The following is a 19,107-nucleotide window of genomic DNA, read 5'->3' as shown; positions in this document are numbered from 1 at the left end:
TTCGTTCTTGCATCATCGGACTTCGATTGGCCTAAACAATTGATAGTATTAGTTCCATGACTAGCAAGTTTCTTAGTAAGTTTTGGTTCAAGATCGAGCAAAACCTTAAAACATAAGGGTTTGAAGTTTAAAAAAGCTTTTATATTTATTTTGAACCTAATTATGATATAAACATGTTATTAAAACATTATTCAAAACCCTATTTTAGATATATTTAAGTTCTATATGACGTATATATGAAATACTAGCTTAGTTCCCCGTGTGTTACACGGATTGAACAATTTAAATTATATAGTATAGATATTTTCTGTAAATGCAAAACAAAGACATAAGACATTTACATACCATATTGACATAAATGAGTTAATATAAATGTAACCCATCAACTCGTACATATTAATTAATGTCGTAGAGTTCGATAAAACGGCTCTAATGTCGGTTGAATGAGGTCAATCAGAGTATATTTGATACCCTTTGTACGACTTCTTATTTTTTGAATCTTTGTATTTGATTCTAAACCTATTATTAATATTATTGATAATAATTTTAGTTATATATATCAATAATATATTTAGTCTAACATATTATAATATTATTATGAATTTCGAAACTTGTTTAGCTATGATTTAAGATTCTATTGAAGTTTTAGTTTAACAATAGGTTATTGAATTAATAATAAGAATTTGTATTAGATTAGATTAAATAATATTATTATTAGTATTATTAATAATTTTAATCAATTAAATGAGAGAATGACAAGTGTCCCAAAACAGGTTTCTTTTATTATATAGTATAGATGTATTTTGACATCTGAGGTCACAACTATGACATCCAGAAGCACGACCATGATCATATATACCGATCATAATATTATACAATGCCAAGAAAAAAAAGATACAACGAATTGTATAAAAAGACACAATGATGAAAATAAAATTAAAAACATAATTCCAAACAAAAAGAAGCAATGATCTAAACATAAATCGTAGTCATATTTCGACACAGTTGCTTTTGGTCGTATATGGATTATATACTAGTGCTGATGATTAACGTCTTGTAACACATGTTTCTCCGATATATGGTCTTTATGTATACATATTTAATCCCTTGGTTAAACTTTAATGCATGATTTAAAATGAGCGAGTTGAGTCATCCTCAAGAGGAGCCCAAGTTCCTCAAACCCAAGGAGAAGGGTGCTTTAGTTTCTCCTCCCTGAGGTTGATTAAGCTAGGATCATCTATGAACAAGAAGGATTCATAGTCAGTTATATTATGTATTATAGTTAAAAGCAACAAGTATAAGTTTTTTCACCATTCTGATAGTCATCTTCTTAAACGTCCATTTATATTCCACACGCATATAAAAATTAATACAGGTAAATGAGTGTTAAAATTTGACAATAATAAGTAGAAGAAAAAATTGGGGTTTCCTGTTTTATTATTATTATTATTATTATTATTATTATTATTATTATTATTATTATTATTATTATTATTATTATTATTATTATTATTATTATTATTATTATTATTATTATTATTATTATTATTATTATTATTTTAAAAAGGGCATGTTATACACACACAACTGATAATCTAATATCATATCGTTTTGAAACGGCCGTTCAGGATTGCACCGAACGGCCGTTTGAAAGTTTTGTCTTACGTCATAGCCCGAATCTTTAAACGGACGTTTGAGTTGCTCATTTAACGAGAGCATTTAAATTTGAAGTTGGCGCAGGATTAGTTGTGCCTCTTTTTGAAAACATTATTTTAGAATGTTAAGAAATAATTCACATCACCATTACATCATATATGTGGACAACCAAAGAAATTATTTAAGTTTATAAACAAAGGTTTTGGGTGGGGGAGAAGGTCCTTGTTATATGTCGGCATTATTATATGACGACTTGTATATAAATATACATGCCAAACAAAGACACATAATACATGCAAACCCTTTTCTTCTTCCTCATCTTCTTCAATAATTCAAACCATAAATCATTCTCTGGTTTTGTCTTCCTCACCAACCTTCCACGTATAGACTTTGGTTTCTTGTTTCTTATTAAGAATACAACAATAAACCCTAATTAAAAGGTATGTCTAATATAACAGCAGATGAAGGCAGTTTTTCTTCTGGAGAAGATGGTCAAGAAAAGCAAGTCCAAGGAGGAACTACACGCCCACCACCACCACCTCCTAAAAGGAAAAGAAACCTACCAGGAACTCCAGGTTTGCTTGTCTGAATGTTTTAGACAAACTTCTTAGAAATTGTTTATACTTGGAAGTTTATTTTGTAGTTCTCTTCACAATCCTGAATATTACATCCCTTTTGGCAAAACTAATAACACGAAGGTTTGGTTTCCGTTTTTCCAAAACCGTCAGTCCGAATTTTTCGTCAAATCCGGCTGAATCAGACCATGAACACCCTACTGATCTTTACGTATCTGGTTAGAAAAATCTTATATATAATTCTAAGGTCCATGGTCATTTTTATTAAATCTGAAGGTTCATTAAGCACCATGAATGTGGAGTGTACACTGACATAATAAAATATTTACTATGAAATAAATAAATAAATAAATAACACATCTAGTTCTCATATATAAATATTTTTACATGCACAATATATAGTTAAGATACATAAAATGTGTTTAGGTAATAAAAATAACAAATTAACAATCATACAAAAGTAGTAATAATGATGTGGGCTGTAAATTACCACTAATAAAATATTGATTTTGTAAAAATTACCACAAATATATACATATATATAATACTAGTAGGGTGCCTGCACGATGCGGCGAGGGCGACACTTTGCATTGCGGCACTCGCTACTGATAGTTTTTTTATTCGTATAATATTTATGATAACATTATTGTGGTGGATATATGTCATAAATGTTACACATATGTAAAGTTTATTTTTTTTCTATCAAACTTAATAATCAAAAGACAAAAAATTGTTGTTTTCTTAGAAAAAATAATAATCGAAAGACAAAAAATAAAAGATAAGTTGCTATAATTGTAAAGTATGTTTATTTTATTGGTTAAATTATAAAGTATAGTTTTATTTTTTAAAGTTCATACTTTTTTTAAATATCTACATAGTACTCATACAATAAACTTTAAGTTTAAAATTTTTGTTTTTATTAAAAAATAGTATTTGACTCGTAAGTACGTTTTAGACCTTTAACTTAAATTGTTAATTTTTTACAGATATAAAAAATTTATATGTTTATATAAATTTCATTTTTTTACAGATATAAAATTTTATATTTTTATAAAATTTCAAGAACGGTTAAGAAATACGATTTTAAGAGTTTATATCTTTATTTGACTTATATCATACTAAGTTCAGATTTTTCATTGCTAACAAATCTTATCTATGTGAGTCAACTTGTAACTTATAATCCCTAAAAGTATGCAACACAATCTACTATGTATCTAGTCAAGTTGGTAAAGAATTCTTTTGAAACTGATTAATATTATCTATAACAATATAGTTGAACTTGTAATTCCTAAAAATTTGCAACACAATTTAGTATTTATCTAGTAAAGATTGTAAATTTCTTGAGTATTTTATTTATATTATTACTTGTTAAAAAAGTTTATAAAAGAATTAATTTTTTTTATAAAAACAAAATATTTTTGTTTATAAATAAAGTAAAAAAAACAATTTTACACATGTAAAGTTTGGTTTTTTAATAAAAAATAATAATCAAATGACAAAAAATAGAAGATAAGTTATTATAGTTTTAAAGTAAGTTTATTTTGTTAGTTAAATGATAAAGTTTATAATTTGATTCTTTAAAGGTCATAACTTTTTTTTTTAAATATCCACATGGTACTCATCTAATAAACTTTAAGTTTAAAATTTTTGTTTTTATAAAAATAAAAAATAGTAGTTGACTCGTAAGTACGTTTAACACCTTTAACTTTAATTGTTAAATTTCGTTTTTATATATATAAAAAATTTATATTTTTATAAAATTTTAAAAACAGTTTTTATAAAAAAAGGATGTTAAGAGTTTATATCTTTATTAACTTTATATCATAGTAAGTTCAGTTATTTTAGTTTAGCTTTAAAGTTTATTACTTTATTATTTTTAATTAAGAAATACAAATTATTATATTGACGTCCAAGAATAACTGCAATATTTATAATTTCAGCTTGACTATATCTAACTACAATATTTATTTATTGCAACTTTAGGATATTAACTTATATAAGTTCAGTTGACTTGTAAATTTAGGATGCAAACTTTATTTTGAACTTTATTAATATGGTCAATAACTGCATCATATTAACACCAAAAATGAAGTTCAAATATAAAATAAACTTTATTCATACGTCTGGATCAAACATAACAACTGAAAAGAAAAAAAATCATAAAAACACTTGATAGATTTCATATTAGACTGCATGAAATCTGTTCCGCTTCTGAATTGACACTCAAGGTATTTTTAATCGGTTTTTCAGGTTTGTGCTTGAATCGGCAGTATCTTCTAATTCCTCTTCTTTGTAATTGTCATCAGAATCGTCTACATTAATAACCTCACTCCATTTTCATTCGGAAAGTCTCTTGGATCTCTTCCTTTCAGTCTCAAATTTCTGATCCTTAAAAAGGACAAATATTGAATGCAAAAGTTTAAAAAAGATTAAATAAACCTTAAAGTTACCTATTCACTAAATTCACGTTGAAGATTAGACTTATGGACTAAATATTGCACCATAAGAAATAATATCAACACTTTTATTACCATCCTCTTGCAATAAAACACACATATAATAACATAACGAACATGTTAATATGAAAGATATACGCAAAAATAATAGTTAAAAACCATCAAAATCAATACCTTAGAAGCTTGTTCGACAACTGGGTTGTTTAAATTGACATGTTCATCATGCAACTGAATCTGAAAAATCAAATAAGTTAACATTCACATAAAAGTAAAAAAAAAAAAACAATTATTCATTTCTACGATATAACAGAACTGGCCTTAGAATTTTCAATTTCACATGCTTGGTTTTTTGCAACAATTGAATTCAGAACTGGATCCATTTTTTTAAGTTTGTTTAGCAATATATATAAGGGTGCCCTGCTATGTATTTATAATAGTAACTATAGAACTGCATTAGTGTTTAATTTTAGATTTGCCACCCCTTTATTTAGGAAGTTTGTTGTTGTTAGTTTTAAGTTTTTATAAGATATATCTAGGTATAGATGTTAGGCCGTTTTAATAAAATAAAATGCGACACATAATATCTTCATTTTATGTTACAGTACTTTTAATTCTTTTTGTTTTTGTTTTTGTTTTTGCTTGCATAGATGGATCCCATCTTTGTAAATTAGGCGCATTAGATCACAATTATTAATTACTTGTACATTTAAGCATTATTGACTTGTACCTTTTAATCCACGCGTCGATATTGAACAAGACAACTACCGAAACGTCGATAACATGTGTAGGTCGTCATGCTATCTTTGAATTTTTTTAAACCGTATAGTTTATAAGATATGTAAAGAATACGTAAAAAAATTATAAGTTTATTGTGTAGAGGTGAATTGTAACTAATTATCTATAATTTTATTAAAATCTCAGGGATTTAAATGTAATAAGATGAGGGGCTAAAAAATAAATATTGTTTAAAAGATCAAACTACCCTCATTTTAAGGGTCTTTTATAAATAAAGAGGGTAAAAAGTTTTTATTTTTTAGGTATCATAAAATACCCCTCAAAGTATAGATATAGATTATTCATGTTTTCGTTATAGTTAGTATTTAATTATTTTATTGAAAGTGAATTATTAGTTAAAAATTACCACAAATATATATATTCATGTCTTCGTTATAGTTATTATTTAATTATTTTATTATTATATGTAACAAATTAACTGTATTTTAGCTTACCCTAATTTATATCGTCTTATAGACTCATTCTCAAAATAATGAGGGTGTCACAATCAGCTACTAGAATATTCCCTCCTTTAATTGGCATGCCACGTAATTTAAATAGAAAAGTTTTGCTATTAAAAATTCAAAATACCATAAAACGTATAGTGACTATTAATGCAAAAATATAATTTATGGTAATTAATATTCTTTTTACACAGATCCTACCGCAGAAGTGATTGCATTATCACCAACAACACTGATGGCCACAAACAGATTTGTTTGTGAAATTTGCAACAAAGGGTTTCAAAGAGACCAAAACCTACAATTGCACCGAAGAGGTCATAATCTTCCATGGAAACTGAGGCAACGAACTAGCACCGATGCCCGGAAACGGGTCTATGTGTGTCCCGAGCCATCTTGTGTTCATCACAATCCGGCTCGAGCACTAGGTGATCTCACAGGGATCAAGAAACATTATAGCAGGAAACATGGAGAAAAGAAATGGAAATGTGACAAGTGTTCAAAGAAATATGCGGTTCAATCCGACTGGAAGGCTCATCAAAAAACTTGTGGCACTCGTGAATATAAGTGCGATTGTGGGACTATCTTCTCTAGGTTCGATCTTCCTCGTTCGTTCGTTAGTTAGTTAGAAAGTGATGGGTGCAACCATGAGCCATGACCAACTTTTCAAATAATGGGTTGATTTGAGTTTATAAAAAAAGAGTATGGCTTCATTTGGGTCACTCAAATAATAAAACGGGTCAATTTGGATACGGGTTACTCTGATATAACTTGCTAACATAAAACGAATCCAAATGGGTTAACACCAAAGATCTCCACTATTTATATATAAAATATAGCATGTGAACCTATTTTGATATTTTTCTTTCCTATAAAGACTCATTACAACACGAGTTCACTTTGGTGAGAACCCATTTATAATCAAACCATGTTGATGCTTTTTTAAAACAGCCCATTTGACCCGAACCCATTTTGCTCAAAATCGACCCGAACCTAGTTTGACATCTCACCGACTTGCCCGTTTTGCCAGGCTTATCGTTGATCCAAACCGTTAGTTTTCCAAAGCATAATCTTTTATCTAACCATTTACATATAGAATTAATGAATTTTTTTTGCTTTTGTATCTTTGCAGGAGGGATAGTTTTATAACTCACAGAGCGTTTTGTGATGCATTAGCCGAAGAAAACAACAAGGTGAACCAAGAAATGTTACAACCTCAACATCTTAACGATCATCTAATGACATCTAAGTTAAACGAATCTCGAAACAAAGGGTTAACTGGGTTACCGGATTTCAACAATTATGACCCTAAAAACCAAACCAAGTCACTTCCTCAAGAGCTAGTTCCAATGCCATTCAAGCCATTGAACATGTCTGGTGGCATGTTCTCTAGTAGCTCAGGCACCCTTCTTGGAAACCCAAGAGGGGGATCATCATCATCTTCTGGGCTACAACTTAGCTCCCCAAATGGTCCGTCGGGCTATGGGTACTTTCAAAACGAAAATAAGGATGGAGGGCTGCTTTCTGGGCCCGCAGGCCATATGTCCGCGACGGCCTTGCTTCAGAAAGCAGCTCAAATGGGCGCTACAGCAAGCAATGGGATTAATTCCCCAATGATGCAAAAGAGTTTTGTTACAAGCATGACTGGCCCAGATCAACTCAGTTCACCCGGGCCAAGATCTACATCGCCTTATGGTATGCAACGGGCTAATACCTATGATAACTTCCATGTCCAACCTAATCAAACATCCATGGTGGGATTAAATGAGAGTAGTGAAGGATACAATCTTTTCCAAAATCCCAACCAACAAGATATGTTTGGGCCGGGCCATAATCCTGTTATGAATGATATAGGAATTTATAGCGAAATGTTAATGGGAGGAGATCAAAGTAATGGATTTGTTAAGAATGTTGAAAATCGCGAAGATAGAAATGATGACAACTCCATCTTCCTTCAGGGTAGAGGCAATGCGGGTATCGTTAAAAGCATGCCAATGTTAGGTGGTGGTGGTGGCAGCCATGGCGGTAGCGACACATTAACGGTTGACTTCTTAGGCATTGGAGGATCAAGACCACTAAATATCCAAGAACAACAGCAACAATTGAATGGGTTTGATGTAGCAAGTCAAGTAATGAATCCTTTTCAACAACTTATCCATGGGGAGTCTTCAGCCCACGAAAAGCCCATTTGGGACCATTGACCAAGAGGCAAAAGCCCATTTGTAAGAAATCTTTCTGTCAAGATGAAGTAATATTGTGAAGAGCGGCCAAATGAGCTTTGTGCTTTGTTAATTTGATCAAGAAACTAACCTTGTAATAGTTTTAAGGATTTACAGGCGCTTTCCATCTTGGCTTAAAAAATGATGAATAATTTGTTAACTTCATCTTTTTAATACATACATATCAATAGTTATATATTTTTAGCATCCGATAAATGAAAAGGCTAATACTTAATGCTCTTTGTATATTCTTTTTTTTTAAAGAAAAATTGATTAGCACTCTTACAAGAGGCTAAGCGGCCCACACTTATCTTCAAGCCCATCGAAAACACAATGTGGCCCGGTTACAACAACCAATTAGCCTAATGTTATGGTCTTGCTTGAATAACCCACGATAATATGCAACAACGTTTATATCACTAATTCAAATCCCATTATGTGGTCTTTTTACTCAAATGTTTATATGGAGAAATCATTATCCAAGTTTAGAAAGTTATCTTTGTGCCAGAAATCCTATTAGGTGTGTCTAAGTGTTAGAAGCCACCATCCTTCTCGTGGATAGATTAATAACTTTACATGAAATGACTTTGGATATGTAACAAATGAGCCATCATATCAATCAATATTGTATAGTTTTGAGTTACACAGATCAATTAAAGAGGTCCAATTTTCTATTACACGAGAGTTCGTCAGGGATGTGATCCTCAAATTGTTTCCGAGTTCATACTTACTATTTTATGATTAACTACAACACAAAAGACCATAGATAGAAGTTTCTTGGAGTTGCATGTGATACTTAAAACTTCCAAGAAGAGAATACTCAAAGACCTAAAATCGGTCCTAACTCAAGAATTAGATAGCCAACGATAAAGTCAAAGTCGAGGCTAAAGTTGGAATGTTCTTTCCTTGTTGGACAACACTCTTTAGCATAATAGGGGACCAAACATGTTTGGAAAGTATCTTAGATCAAATCAACTGGGTGTCCAGACACTTGATGGAAATATTTCTTCAGATCTGCCATATGAGCTGTGAAGGACCTAAAAGCTTAGAGAGATACTTCCTTTGGTATAACTATGGATATTCTTATAGTCAAATGCAACTCTCTTGTTATTGTTTTGCAGATAACAGTATTATAATACACTCCCTTGCACAATTATATATTATCATACAAAACATCAATGATCATAGGAAAACTTATTCATCATACAAGTCATATTCAAGAAAAAAGACAAAATAAATATTATAAATATATAATAATTAGAAGAAGAGTAAAGTGCAATTTGCCACCCTGTGGTTTGGTCCAGATTGCATAATTACACCTTACCTTCCTCTTTTTGTACAATGACACCCTGTGGTGCACATTTTATCACATTCTACAACCATGTGGTTTTGTCCAAATTGCAGTTTGCCACCTTGTGGTTGGGTCCAGAAATTAACGTTTTGGGTGCATTGCAGGGGCGGATCTACATGGTGGTCAGGGGTTGCCCGGGATACCCCTCAACTTTCTTAGCATAGTGTAAAAGTTTTTATTTTTTCTCCATTTTATGTATTCGGATACCTTTGAAAAATGTTAGGATGCCTCTAAAAATGTAATATAAGAGAGAGTTGAAGAAGAAAATGAAATATTTGGAAGAAAAGAGCTTTTCAGGCATCAATGTAGTTGGAAATAAACCAAACCTGAGGAAGAAGACCCATTTTTAAAAATCCAAAAAGTAATTGTTTATTATTTAATTATTTTTCTCTTTCTTGAAATTTGGAAACTAACTCACGTGGGTTAATTCTTTTCTATTTTACTTTTTACTTACAATTTAACTTCGCTTATTATCATTTTATTACAATATTACAATATTACAATATTACATGTAATATATTTAATCAATTCATTGTTTATTTATTTATAATTTTTTCTATTTTATTTGAAGCTTACTACTTATAACAATATTTTATCATAAATTATATGTTATTTTTTAAACATGTAAATGTCTAGATACTATTTTTCACCACGTAAAAATGCTTTATTGTCGAGATTATTTAGTAATAAAAAACCTCAAGCACACTAATAAATTACTCAATTAAAGTTCATGATGAATTATTAGTACATATCAGATAATACAAAAAACTTATGTTAGGACCCGAATCGAGTCAGAAACTTTTATGTTCGTTTGTATGGAATTGAAGCATCTAAAACTATGACTCCATACGAATAAAGACCTGGATCGACAACTGAATGTGTGGAAAAAAAGAATTCTCTGTTTTATGAGTGAACGGTAAAAAAAATAGGATACCTCTGAATTGTTCTTCTAGTTCCGCCACTAGTGCATAGTGTGATGAAATGTCCACCACAAGGTGTCATTACGCAAAAAATGGAAGGTAGTGTGTCATTATGCAATTTGGACCAAACCAGAGGGTGGCAAATTGCACTTTACTCTAATAAACAACAACAACGACAACAACAACGACAACGACAACGACAACGACAACGACAACGACAACGACAACGACAACCACAACGACAACGACAACGACAACGACAACGACAACGACAACGACAACGACAACGACAACGACAACGACAACAACAACAACAACAACAATAACAATAATAATAATATAATCAATATTTAAGACAGCTCGGTTAGATATGCTCTCCAAAAATGTGCTCTCCAAAAGAGCCTCTGATGACACCCGCCACATCATGCGGGCACTAGTATAACTTTAAAGACAACCGGTAATGTATATGCTCAATGTTTTAGATACTGGTACGAACCGGTCGGTTACACTGGTTATATCGCAGCCGCTCATAGCGGAAGCCCAATGTTTGATTATGAAAGGTTTTCATAGCATACGATAGTGTAAACATCTACATGATTTAAATAAACAACGATGCTAAATATATTCAATGCTTGAAATCATAATACAAAATCAAAGTATCTTGTTCCCAAACATAACACTAGTTTTTCGAGTTTCACAACTATGTTTCAACAAACATATAGTTTTTAATAACAAGGCTTTGACACCAATATTCTGCACGAGGACGATATATATGGGGCAAACCCTCTCAAAATGGCACCGTGTCTTGACATTCTTGCTTTGACGTCCAACCCATGCAAAGTCCATTACTTTCCTGAAATACATGTTATATAAAAGTCAACAATAATGTTGGTGAGTTCACGTATTTTGTTTTGTCACAAATGAATCTTTTAAAACATTTGATAAACTTTGTATAGAAACCAATATACATAGTGTCAATGAAATTCGTTGATTATTAATGTTTTGCAAGGACATTAATGCATGTATCCTCATAAGCTTGTAGTCAAACCTGGACAATGTTATCTGTCGTACCGGGCCACTAAATCCATAGTGCCACGCGACTTGTTGGACACAAAAGCACTGCCGCAGGGTCTCACAGACCAGGATTGGAGCATGCCTAGACTTAATAGATCTATCTGATTGTTCCCCGGACTGTAATGTGACTAATGGCTTGTAAGACCCTAAATCCAGGTGTCTTACCATTGAGTCGTCATTGCATAAATTTAAGTCAAAGATCTATTATTTTTAATCTTCGTAGAATAAGCAGCGAAAAACATTTAAGTCAAAATTCCCAAAACATGGGAAATTTCCAGATTTAAATACTGAGAGTCCAGGATCCAACGGGTTAGACGGAAGTTTGGATGAGATAGAACTAATTCGGTAGAATATTATTATTAAGAATAGAGTAGAAGCAGAAAAATTCTCCATAAGTTGAATGCTTCATTCATACCGAAAGAGTTTACATCATTTACAAGCTGGAGAAAATACCTCCAGCATTTCCCCTATGGGAACCAAAACTTCACCTCAGCTCTCACTCACAACTCCTATTTATAGACAAACACATTCGTGCGAGTGGAGCTTTGGACGAATGGAATGAAGCCATTCGTGCGACTGAGCATGTATCCCTTGTGCTTCGTACGAAGGGATATTTACAATACAAACCCGAACTTTCTAACACTTATCTATACAATATTCAACACACGCTCTATCTAGCCTATTCGTATAGTGACAGACACACAAAATGTGCACTAACAAATACAAAACTCAAAAAAAAACATGAATATTTTGATTATTAAACAAGCTTTTCAACTAGAAATGTCAACTTCAACTGCGGGTAGCTTGGTGCCAACTTTCTATATCTTTAGTTATATAAAGTTTGTTTTATGTTTTTCAATTTCATCAATCGTTATACATTTTCACAATGATTTTTTTTGCAATTTTCACATGATTGAGAGCATCAGGTTGTTGTAAAGACTCCAAATCTATATCAATAAGCCTCCCAAATGAAATAACAGGAATGAACCTAAGGGTAAGTTATTTCTAGTTCCAGTATACTAGCAAGCATATAAGATCAAGGAACCCTTAATTGGAGGAGATTTTGCAAAAGCTTTCCAAAGTAATGCATGTGTTGCCAAACAATGCCAAAGGAACGGGCTTGCTTCTCTCCTTATTCAGAATTTATTAGTTCTCAAGAATGGGGTAAAATGTCTTGATACTTATTATTTGTGTTTTATTTCAAACAGGCCAATTAAAAAATATTTGAAAGGATGTCAAATGAGTTGAAAGTCACCTGATTTTTCTCCATATAATTTTGTTTTAATTTTATTGTATTCTTGTAATAAGAGTATACAATTAGCTTATGCGGGTCAATTTTGACTAGTGCTTTGTACGTAGACAAAGTCAACCTGGTTTTTACCACTTGACCATTCTGGATATTTTGGGAACTTTCAGGGATTAGTGATTTATATGTGCACATTGTTGTTGATAATGAGGCGGCAAAAAAATTGTACATAAAATATAATAACCCTCCTAAAACCCCTTAACATAACCCTAAACGTTCCTAATATACGCTGTATACGAGAAGCGGACCCTAATAACCTTAATATTTATAAAAATCAAACAAAAATGAATATTATAAGTCTCTCGCGGGGAGCGACCCCCTTGAGAGTGCGAGTCGTGGGCCGCGACAACGTGTCACCAGGCGACACCTTGATCCGCTGTCACACCCCAACCGATGACAGAAACATCGGGGCATGGCACTGAGCGAAATAGATTGTCAAGAGAAATTCCATAACGACTAAATTACCAAATAGTTAACATTATGTCCCACACCATAACCCATTGAGTAATCTAATTATTACAGAAATAGATATTCTCGAAACAAAAACATGTTCCGACAACTCAGATTCAAAATAAATAAATTGTCTTTGTTTCTAGACTCCATCCTACTTGGTTCCACAGAAGCAGGAAAAACACAGCATCCTAGCAGATATTATCCTAAACACCTGTCACATACGTTAAAATAAAGGTCTACACATAGTGTAAAGGTGAGCATACAAGTTTGATATAGCATAGTAGAGTTCGAAATAGTTTACGCATAACCAGCATGTAACATGTACAAAGTGAAGGCAAGTAGGTTATCGACAGAGAATATCTACAGACGTGACTGCGAGTTGTAGAATGCGCAACACATATCCCCACTGGGACACGTGAAGTAAAGCCCTTAACAACCCCTGTCCACGACAGGTGCTGAGTCCAAACTATAGTACTATCGTTGCTAAGGTGTCAGGAAACAATCACTGTGTTAACATAACATACAAGCATTCATCAAATAACACGTAACATGCAATAACGGTTAGCGTATAAATAGTGTTTGCATTGTGTGATTGATGTGATTTGAATATAGATAACGTATGTAACACTCAAAAGTGCGTAAAGCAAAAAAGGATCGAGTATACTCACAGATTGTGCTTAACAAGTAAACACTCTCTTGGATTGAAGGGAGCGCTGAGAGAGATTAGCCTGAACAGTTAACGATAACATAAACGATAAGCGTCGCGTAAAGCGGTGCCAAAATGCCAAGTGTCGGATGGTAATCCGATCGGATGGCCATTCGATTAGATTGTCATCTTGTTAGGTGTAACAGCCCAGCGTAACCGCACCATGATATTGTCCGCTTTGGCGGCCAGCATGCCCCCGGCGTCCGCCCCTCACGGTTTTCAAAACGCGTCATGATGGTGAAGGTATCCAGCCCCTTATAAGGATACCTTTGTTCCCCTTCACAACCGATGTGGAATGTCACAATCCACCCCCCCCCCCTCAAGGGGTCTAGCGTCCTCGCAGGACCTGGCACCACCGGTCCGGCCCTGGCTCTGATACCATCTGTAACAGCCCAGCGTAACCGCACCATGATATTGTCCGCTTTGGCGGCCAGCACGCCCCCGGCGTCCGCCCCTCACGGTTTTCAAAACACGTCATGATGGTGAAGGTATCCAGCCCCTTATAAGGATGCCTTTGTTCCCGTTCACAACCGATGTGGAATGTCACATTAGGTAAGGATGTGTTTGTGTATGATGGCTTTGAGTGTTTGTTGTAGCATTTCAAAAACAGATAAGTATCTCTACCCTTCAGGTCGATCGATCGAACGGCGGTTCGATCGGGTAGCGATCCGATTGGTTGGAATCTTAGTGAGAACAAGTTCACAGCAGGATTGTCACTCAATTGGATTGCAATCCGATCGGGTGGCGATCCATTGATTATGGAACAGGTTGAAAATTGTTTGTGTTGAGGTCCAAACATCATAGGGTCGGATGGTCGTTCGATCGGATGGCAATCCGATCGGACGACAATTCGTTCAACGTTCAGTCCTTTGGATATCCAATTAAAAGTTTAAGTGTTAACCTTCAAGTGTAATCCAATCGGGTGACTGTCCGATCGGATGGCAATCCGATCGGACGACAATCCGTCCCGTGACCTGATCGTGTTGCTAACTTGGAGATTTGTTAAGTTTGCGAATTGTTCGAGATGATATGACAACGTGCTAAACAACGGAAACCACATCTTGAATCAAGTGACCCGATCGAATAGGAATCACCCTAGTCCGACCGGTCAACTGTTCGAGATGGTCTTTCATGTTTCACCCGAAATCAGTAGTCTCTCTGATAGAATCAGATCTTGACCCGACAAATCACTAAGAAGGAGTAGAAGATCAGAATGTGCTCCGATTCTATCGGTTTTGAGTGTAAAAGAGTTGAAAGAAAGTTGGAAAACCCTCTTTCAATCCTTTTCACCATGAATATGTGTAGATCTATGCGAAAACATTGTTTAATCTTGTGGAAATCCTTCAGATCTGAGTTGTTATTGGTGGAATGAAGCCAATACTCGAAGTTTATAAGAACTCCATGATGGCATCATCCTAGAACACCTCAAATCCGTTGATTTCACGGTTAAAAGTTAAGATTCAAGGCTGAAAAAGATGAAGGAGTGCGTGTAGATCACAGAAGTACAAGATTTAGGTTGAAAACTTACAAGAATCACGAGAAATCGAGAGAAAGAAGGCTGAAGTGCGGCTGGATCGAGTAGAGAGCTGTCACATCACAAATGATGTGACAATTGAGGGAATTTATAGGTTGCCAAAAAGGGAAAGGGCACTTGGATCGGATAGGTCACCGATCGGATGGCTGTCCGATCGGATGGCAATCTGATCGGACGGCCACTTGATCGGGCGGCCACTCGATCCTGGTGTCTGGCGCGTTGAGTTTCGTCCTTTTGATTCGCGTGTTGAGCGTTGCGATGCGTTTCGAGTGAGCGATGCGATAGATTAATAATAAACACTCAAATACTATATCTAACATACAATCATTATAATTAATTGACGTTAGTGTTTGCGATTCGATTGCGACAGAGTTGCGATTGCGTTTCAATTAATCACCACAACGTAAACATAAATAAACATGTACAAGTAACACATAGATAGCACACACACGTAAAACAATATCCAGAACGCATAAATTGGGTTGCGAATGCGATTGCGATACGATGAGAGATAAAGCGATAAAACAAGCGATAAATAGCGATTAAACCTCGATTATTAACATGTACTCCACATAATACAACTAGTGCGATTAATTAATTAGATCATCAACAAGTCAAAGAAGTCAAAACAGGAGTTGAGCAAGGAGTGACAGATCGCAATTAGCAATCGTTTCTTCCTTTGACTTTAATCTTGGCTTTGACTTTGACTTTCAAAACACGGGGTGTTACAGCCTCCCCTAGTTGAGGGAATTTCGTCCCAAAATTAGGTTTGAGCCGTAACAAACAACTGCGGGTACTTCGCCCTCATGTCGCTTTCGAGTTCCCAGGTGAACTCTGCGCCTCGTTTGCCTTCCCAGTGAACCTTCACAATGGGAATGCATGAGCGCCTGAGCTTCTTGGTTTCTCGGTCCATGATCTCGATAGGCTTCTCCACAAAGTGTAATGTTTCGTTTACTTGAAGATCCTCTAGAGGAACTTGTAAATCATGCTCAGCCAGACACTTTCTGAGGTTCGAAACGTGGAAAGTCGGGTGGGCGTTGTTAAGTTCCTCCGGTAGTTCGAGTCTGTAGGCCACTTTTCCGATCCTTTCCAGAATCTTAAAGGGTCCAACATATCGAGGCGCGAGCTTTCCTTTCTTGCCGAATCCGACCACACCCTTCCAAGGTGATTCCTTTAGGAGTACATGGTCACCAACGTCAAATTCAAGGGGCTTGCGTCGTCTATCGGCGTAACTTTTCTGACGACTCCGAGCTTTCAGCAGGTTGTCTTGAATTTGGAGGATTTTGTCAGTCTTTTCTTGCAGTAGCTCCGGACCGGTTACTTGGGAATCTCCGATCTCATGCCACACAATCGGCGATCGACATCTTCTTCCGTACAATGCCTCAAACGGTGCCATTTGTATACTAGAATGATAACTGTTATTGTACGAGAATTCGACTAGAGGTAAGTATGCGTCCCAATTACTACCGAAGTCTATGACACACGAACGGAGCATGTCTTTGAGGGTACGAATCGTTCTTTCAGTCTAACCGTCGGTTTGGGGATGGAATGCGGTACTTAGATTAAGCGTAGTACCGAGAGCAGATTGAAACGTTTCCCAAAGACGCGAGGTAAACCGACCATCGCGGTCAGAGATAATGTTGCGAGGCGTCCAATATCGACAAATGATCTCATTGGTGTAGATTCGGGCTAATTTTTCTACCTTGTAGTCTTCTCGTATCGGCAGAAAATGAGCAGATTTAGTCAAACGGTCAATGACAACCCAGATGCTGTCGTGACCAGATGGCGTGCGCGGAAGTTTCGTTATGAAGTCCATAGCTATACTCTCCTATTTCCACATGGGAATCTCAGGTTGGACGAGTAAGCCAGAGGGTCTTTGGTGCTCGGCCTTGACTTTTGAGTAAGTCAGGCACCTCGAAACATAAAGGGCGATATCTTTCTTCATGCCTGGCCACCAGTACTTATAGCGAAGGTCCTTGTACATTTTATCGGCACCGGGATGAATCGAATATCGAGACTTATGGGCTTCGTCCATCAGAGTCTGTCGTAAATTGGTCCGCTTAGGGATCCAAATCCGGTCCAGATAATGGAATATCCCATTCGACTTATTCACTAACTGGGCTCCATCGTTGAGAATCCTTTCCTTCTTCAAAGTGCGCTCGGTAAAGCAAGCATGTTGGGCTTCGCGGATGAGAGTTTCGAGATGATGTCGGGCGTGAACATTACGAATGATATGCAAATAGCTTCGTCTGCTGAGGGCGTCGGCAATGACATTTGCTTTGCCAGGATGATAACAAATCTCACAATCGTAATCGTTGAGAAGTTCTACCCATCGGCGTTGACGCATATTCAGTTCCTTTTGGCTGAAGATGTGCTGTAGGCTACTATGGTCGGTGAAGACCGTACACTTAGTACCATAAAGGTAGTGTCGCCAGATCTTCAACGCAAAAACAACCACACCTAGCTCGAGGTCATGGGTCGTATAGTTCTTCTCGTGGATCTTGAGCTGACGAGACGAGACGCGTATGCAATAACCTTGTCCCGTTGCATGAGAACACAACCGAGACCAAGGCTCGAGGCATCACAATAGACAACGAGTCATCGTTTCCGTCGGGTAAAGCAAGGACGGGAGCATTGCAGAGCATATGCTTGAGGTTTTGAAAGGCAGTCTCTTGTCCAGTTCCCCAAACAAAAGGCTTGTCTTTGTGCGTGAGAGAAGTAAGCGGCACGACGATTTTAGAGAATCCTTCGATAATCGGCAATAATAGCCCGCTAGCCCGAGAAAAGAACGGACTTCAGACGGGTTCTTAGGTGTAACCCAACTCTTAACAGCTTCGTTCTTCGTGGGGTCGACGTGAATGCCTTGACTATTGACAATGTGACCGAGGAATTGAACCTCCTCTAGCCAGAATTCACACTTAGAGAACTTGGCATAGAGTTGATTCCCTTGGAGTAGCTCGAGAACCAGATGTAGATGTTGCGCGTGTTCGGCTTTCGACTTGGAATAGATCAGGATATCATCGATGAAGACGATGACGATGCGGTCAAGAAATGGTTTACACACGTGATTCATCAGATCCATGAAAACCGCGGGTGCGTTGGTTAAACCAAAAGGCATAACAACGAACTCATAGTGGCCGTAATGGGTACGAAAAGCGGTTTTGGGTATATCCTCCTCTTGAATGCGTAACTGGTGATAGCCTGAGCGTAGATCGATCTTCGAGAAACACGATGCACCTTGTAACTGATCAAACAAATCATCGATTCGGGGCAGGGGATAGCGATTCTTGATTGTTAGCTTATTCAATTCCCTGTAGTCGATGCACATCCTGAACGACCCATCATTCTTTTTGACGAAAAGGAATGGTGCTCCCCAAGGAGAGGTGCTACGGCAAATGAAGCCTTTATCAAGCAATTTCTAGAGATGATTCGAGAGTTCGCGCATTTCAGAGGGAGCGAGACGATAGGGCGCTTTAGCAACAGGATTGGCTCCATGAATGAGGTCGATTCGAAAGTCGATTGTGACAACCGGTAGTTTACGCCCTTAATTAAGCGATTAACAAGTGAATAATGCGATAATAAATAGTGTTTACAGCACAAATTAACTTAATTAGGCCTTTGG

At 35.7% G+C, this 19,107-nt stretch overlaps 1 protein-coding gene across 1 annotated transcript; it reads left to right on the top strand.

Moving 5' to 3' along the window:
* Positions 1-1,964: 1,964 nt before the first annotated feature.
* Positions 1,965-8,339, top strand: LOC110891830 (zinc finger protein GAI-ASSOCIATED FACTOR 1). Its single transcript, XM_022139367.2, has 3 exons — positions 1,965-2,231; positions 6,120-6,516; positions 7,055-8,339. The coding sequence occupies exons 1-3, from the start codon at positions 2,099-2,101 to the stop codon at positions 8,121-8,123; spliced, it is 1,599 nt and encodes a 532-aa protein (XP_021995059.1). The 5' UTR covers positions 1,965-2,098; the 3' UTR covers positions 8,124-8,339.
* The last annotated feature ends 10,768 nt before the right edge of the window (positions 8,340-19,107 follow it).

This window comes from Helianthus annuus, chromosome 11 (assembly GCF_002127325.2).
Source record: "Helianthus annuus cultivar XRQ/B chromosome 11, HanXRQr2.0-SUNRISE, whole genome shotgun sequence".
NCBI lineage: Eukaryota > Viridiplantae > Streptophyta > Magnoliopsida > Asterales > Asteraceae > Helianthus > Helianthus annuus.
This window is presented reverse-complemented; position numbering and strand designations above follow the sequence as displayed.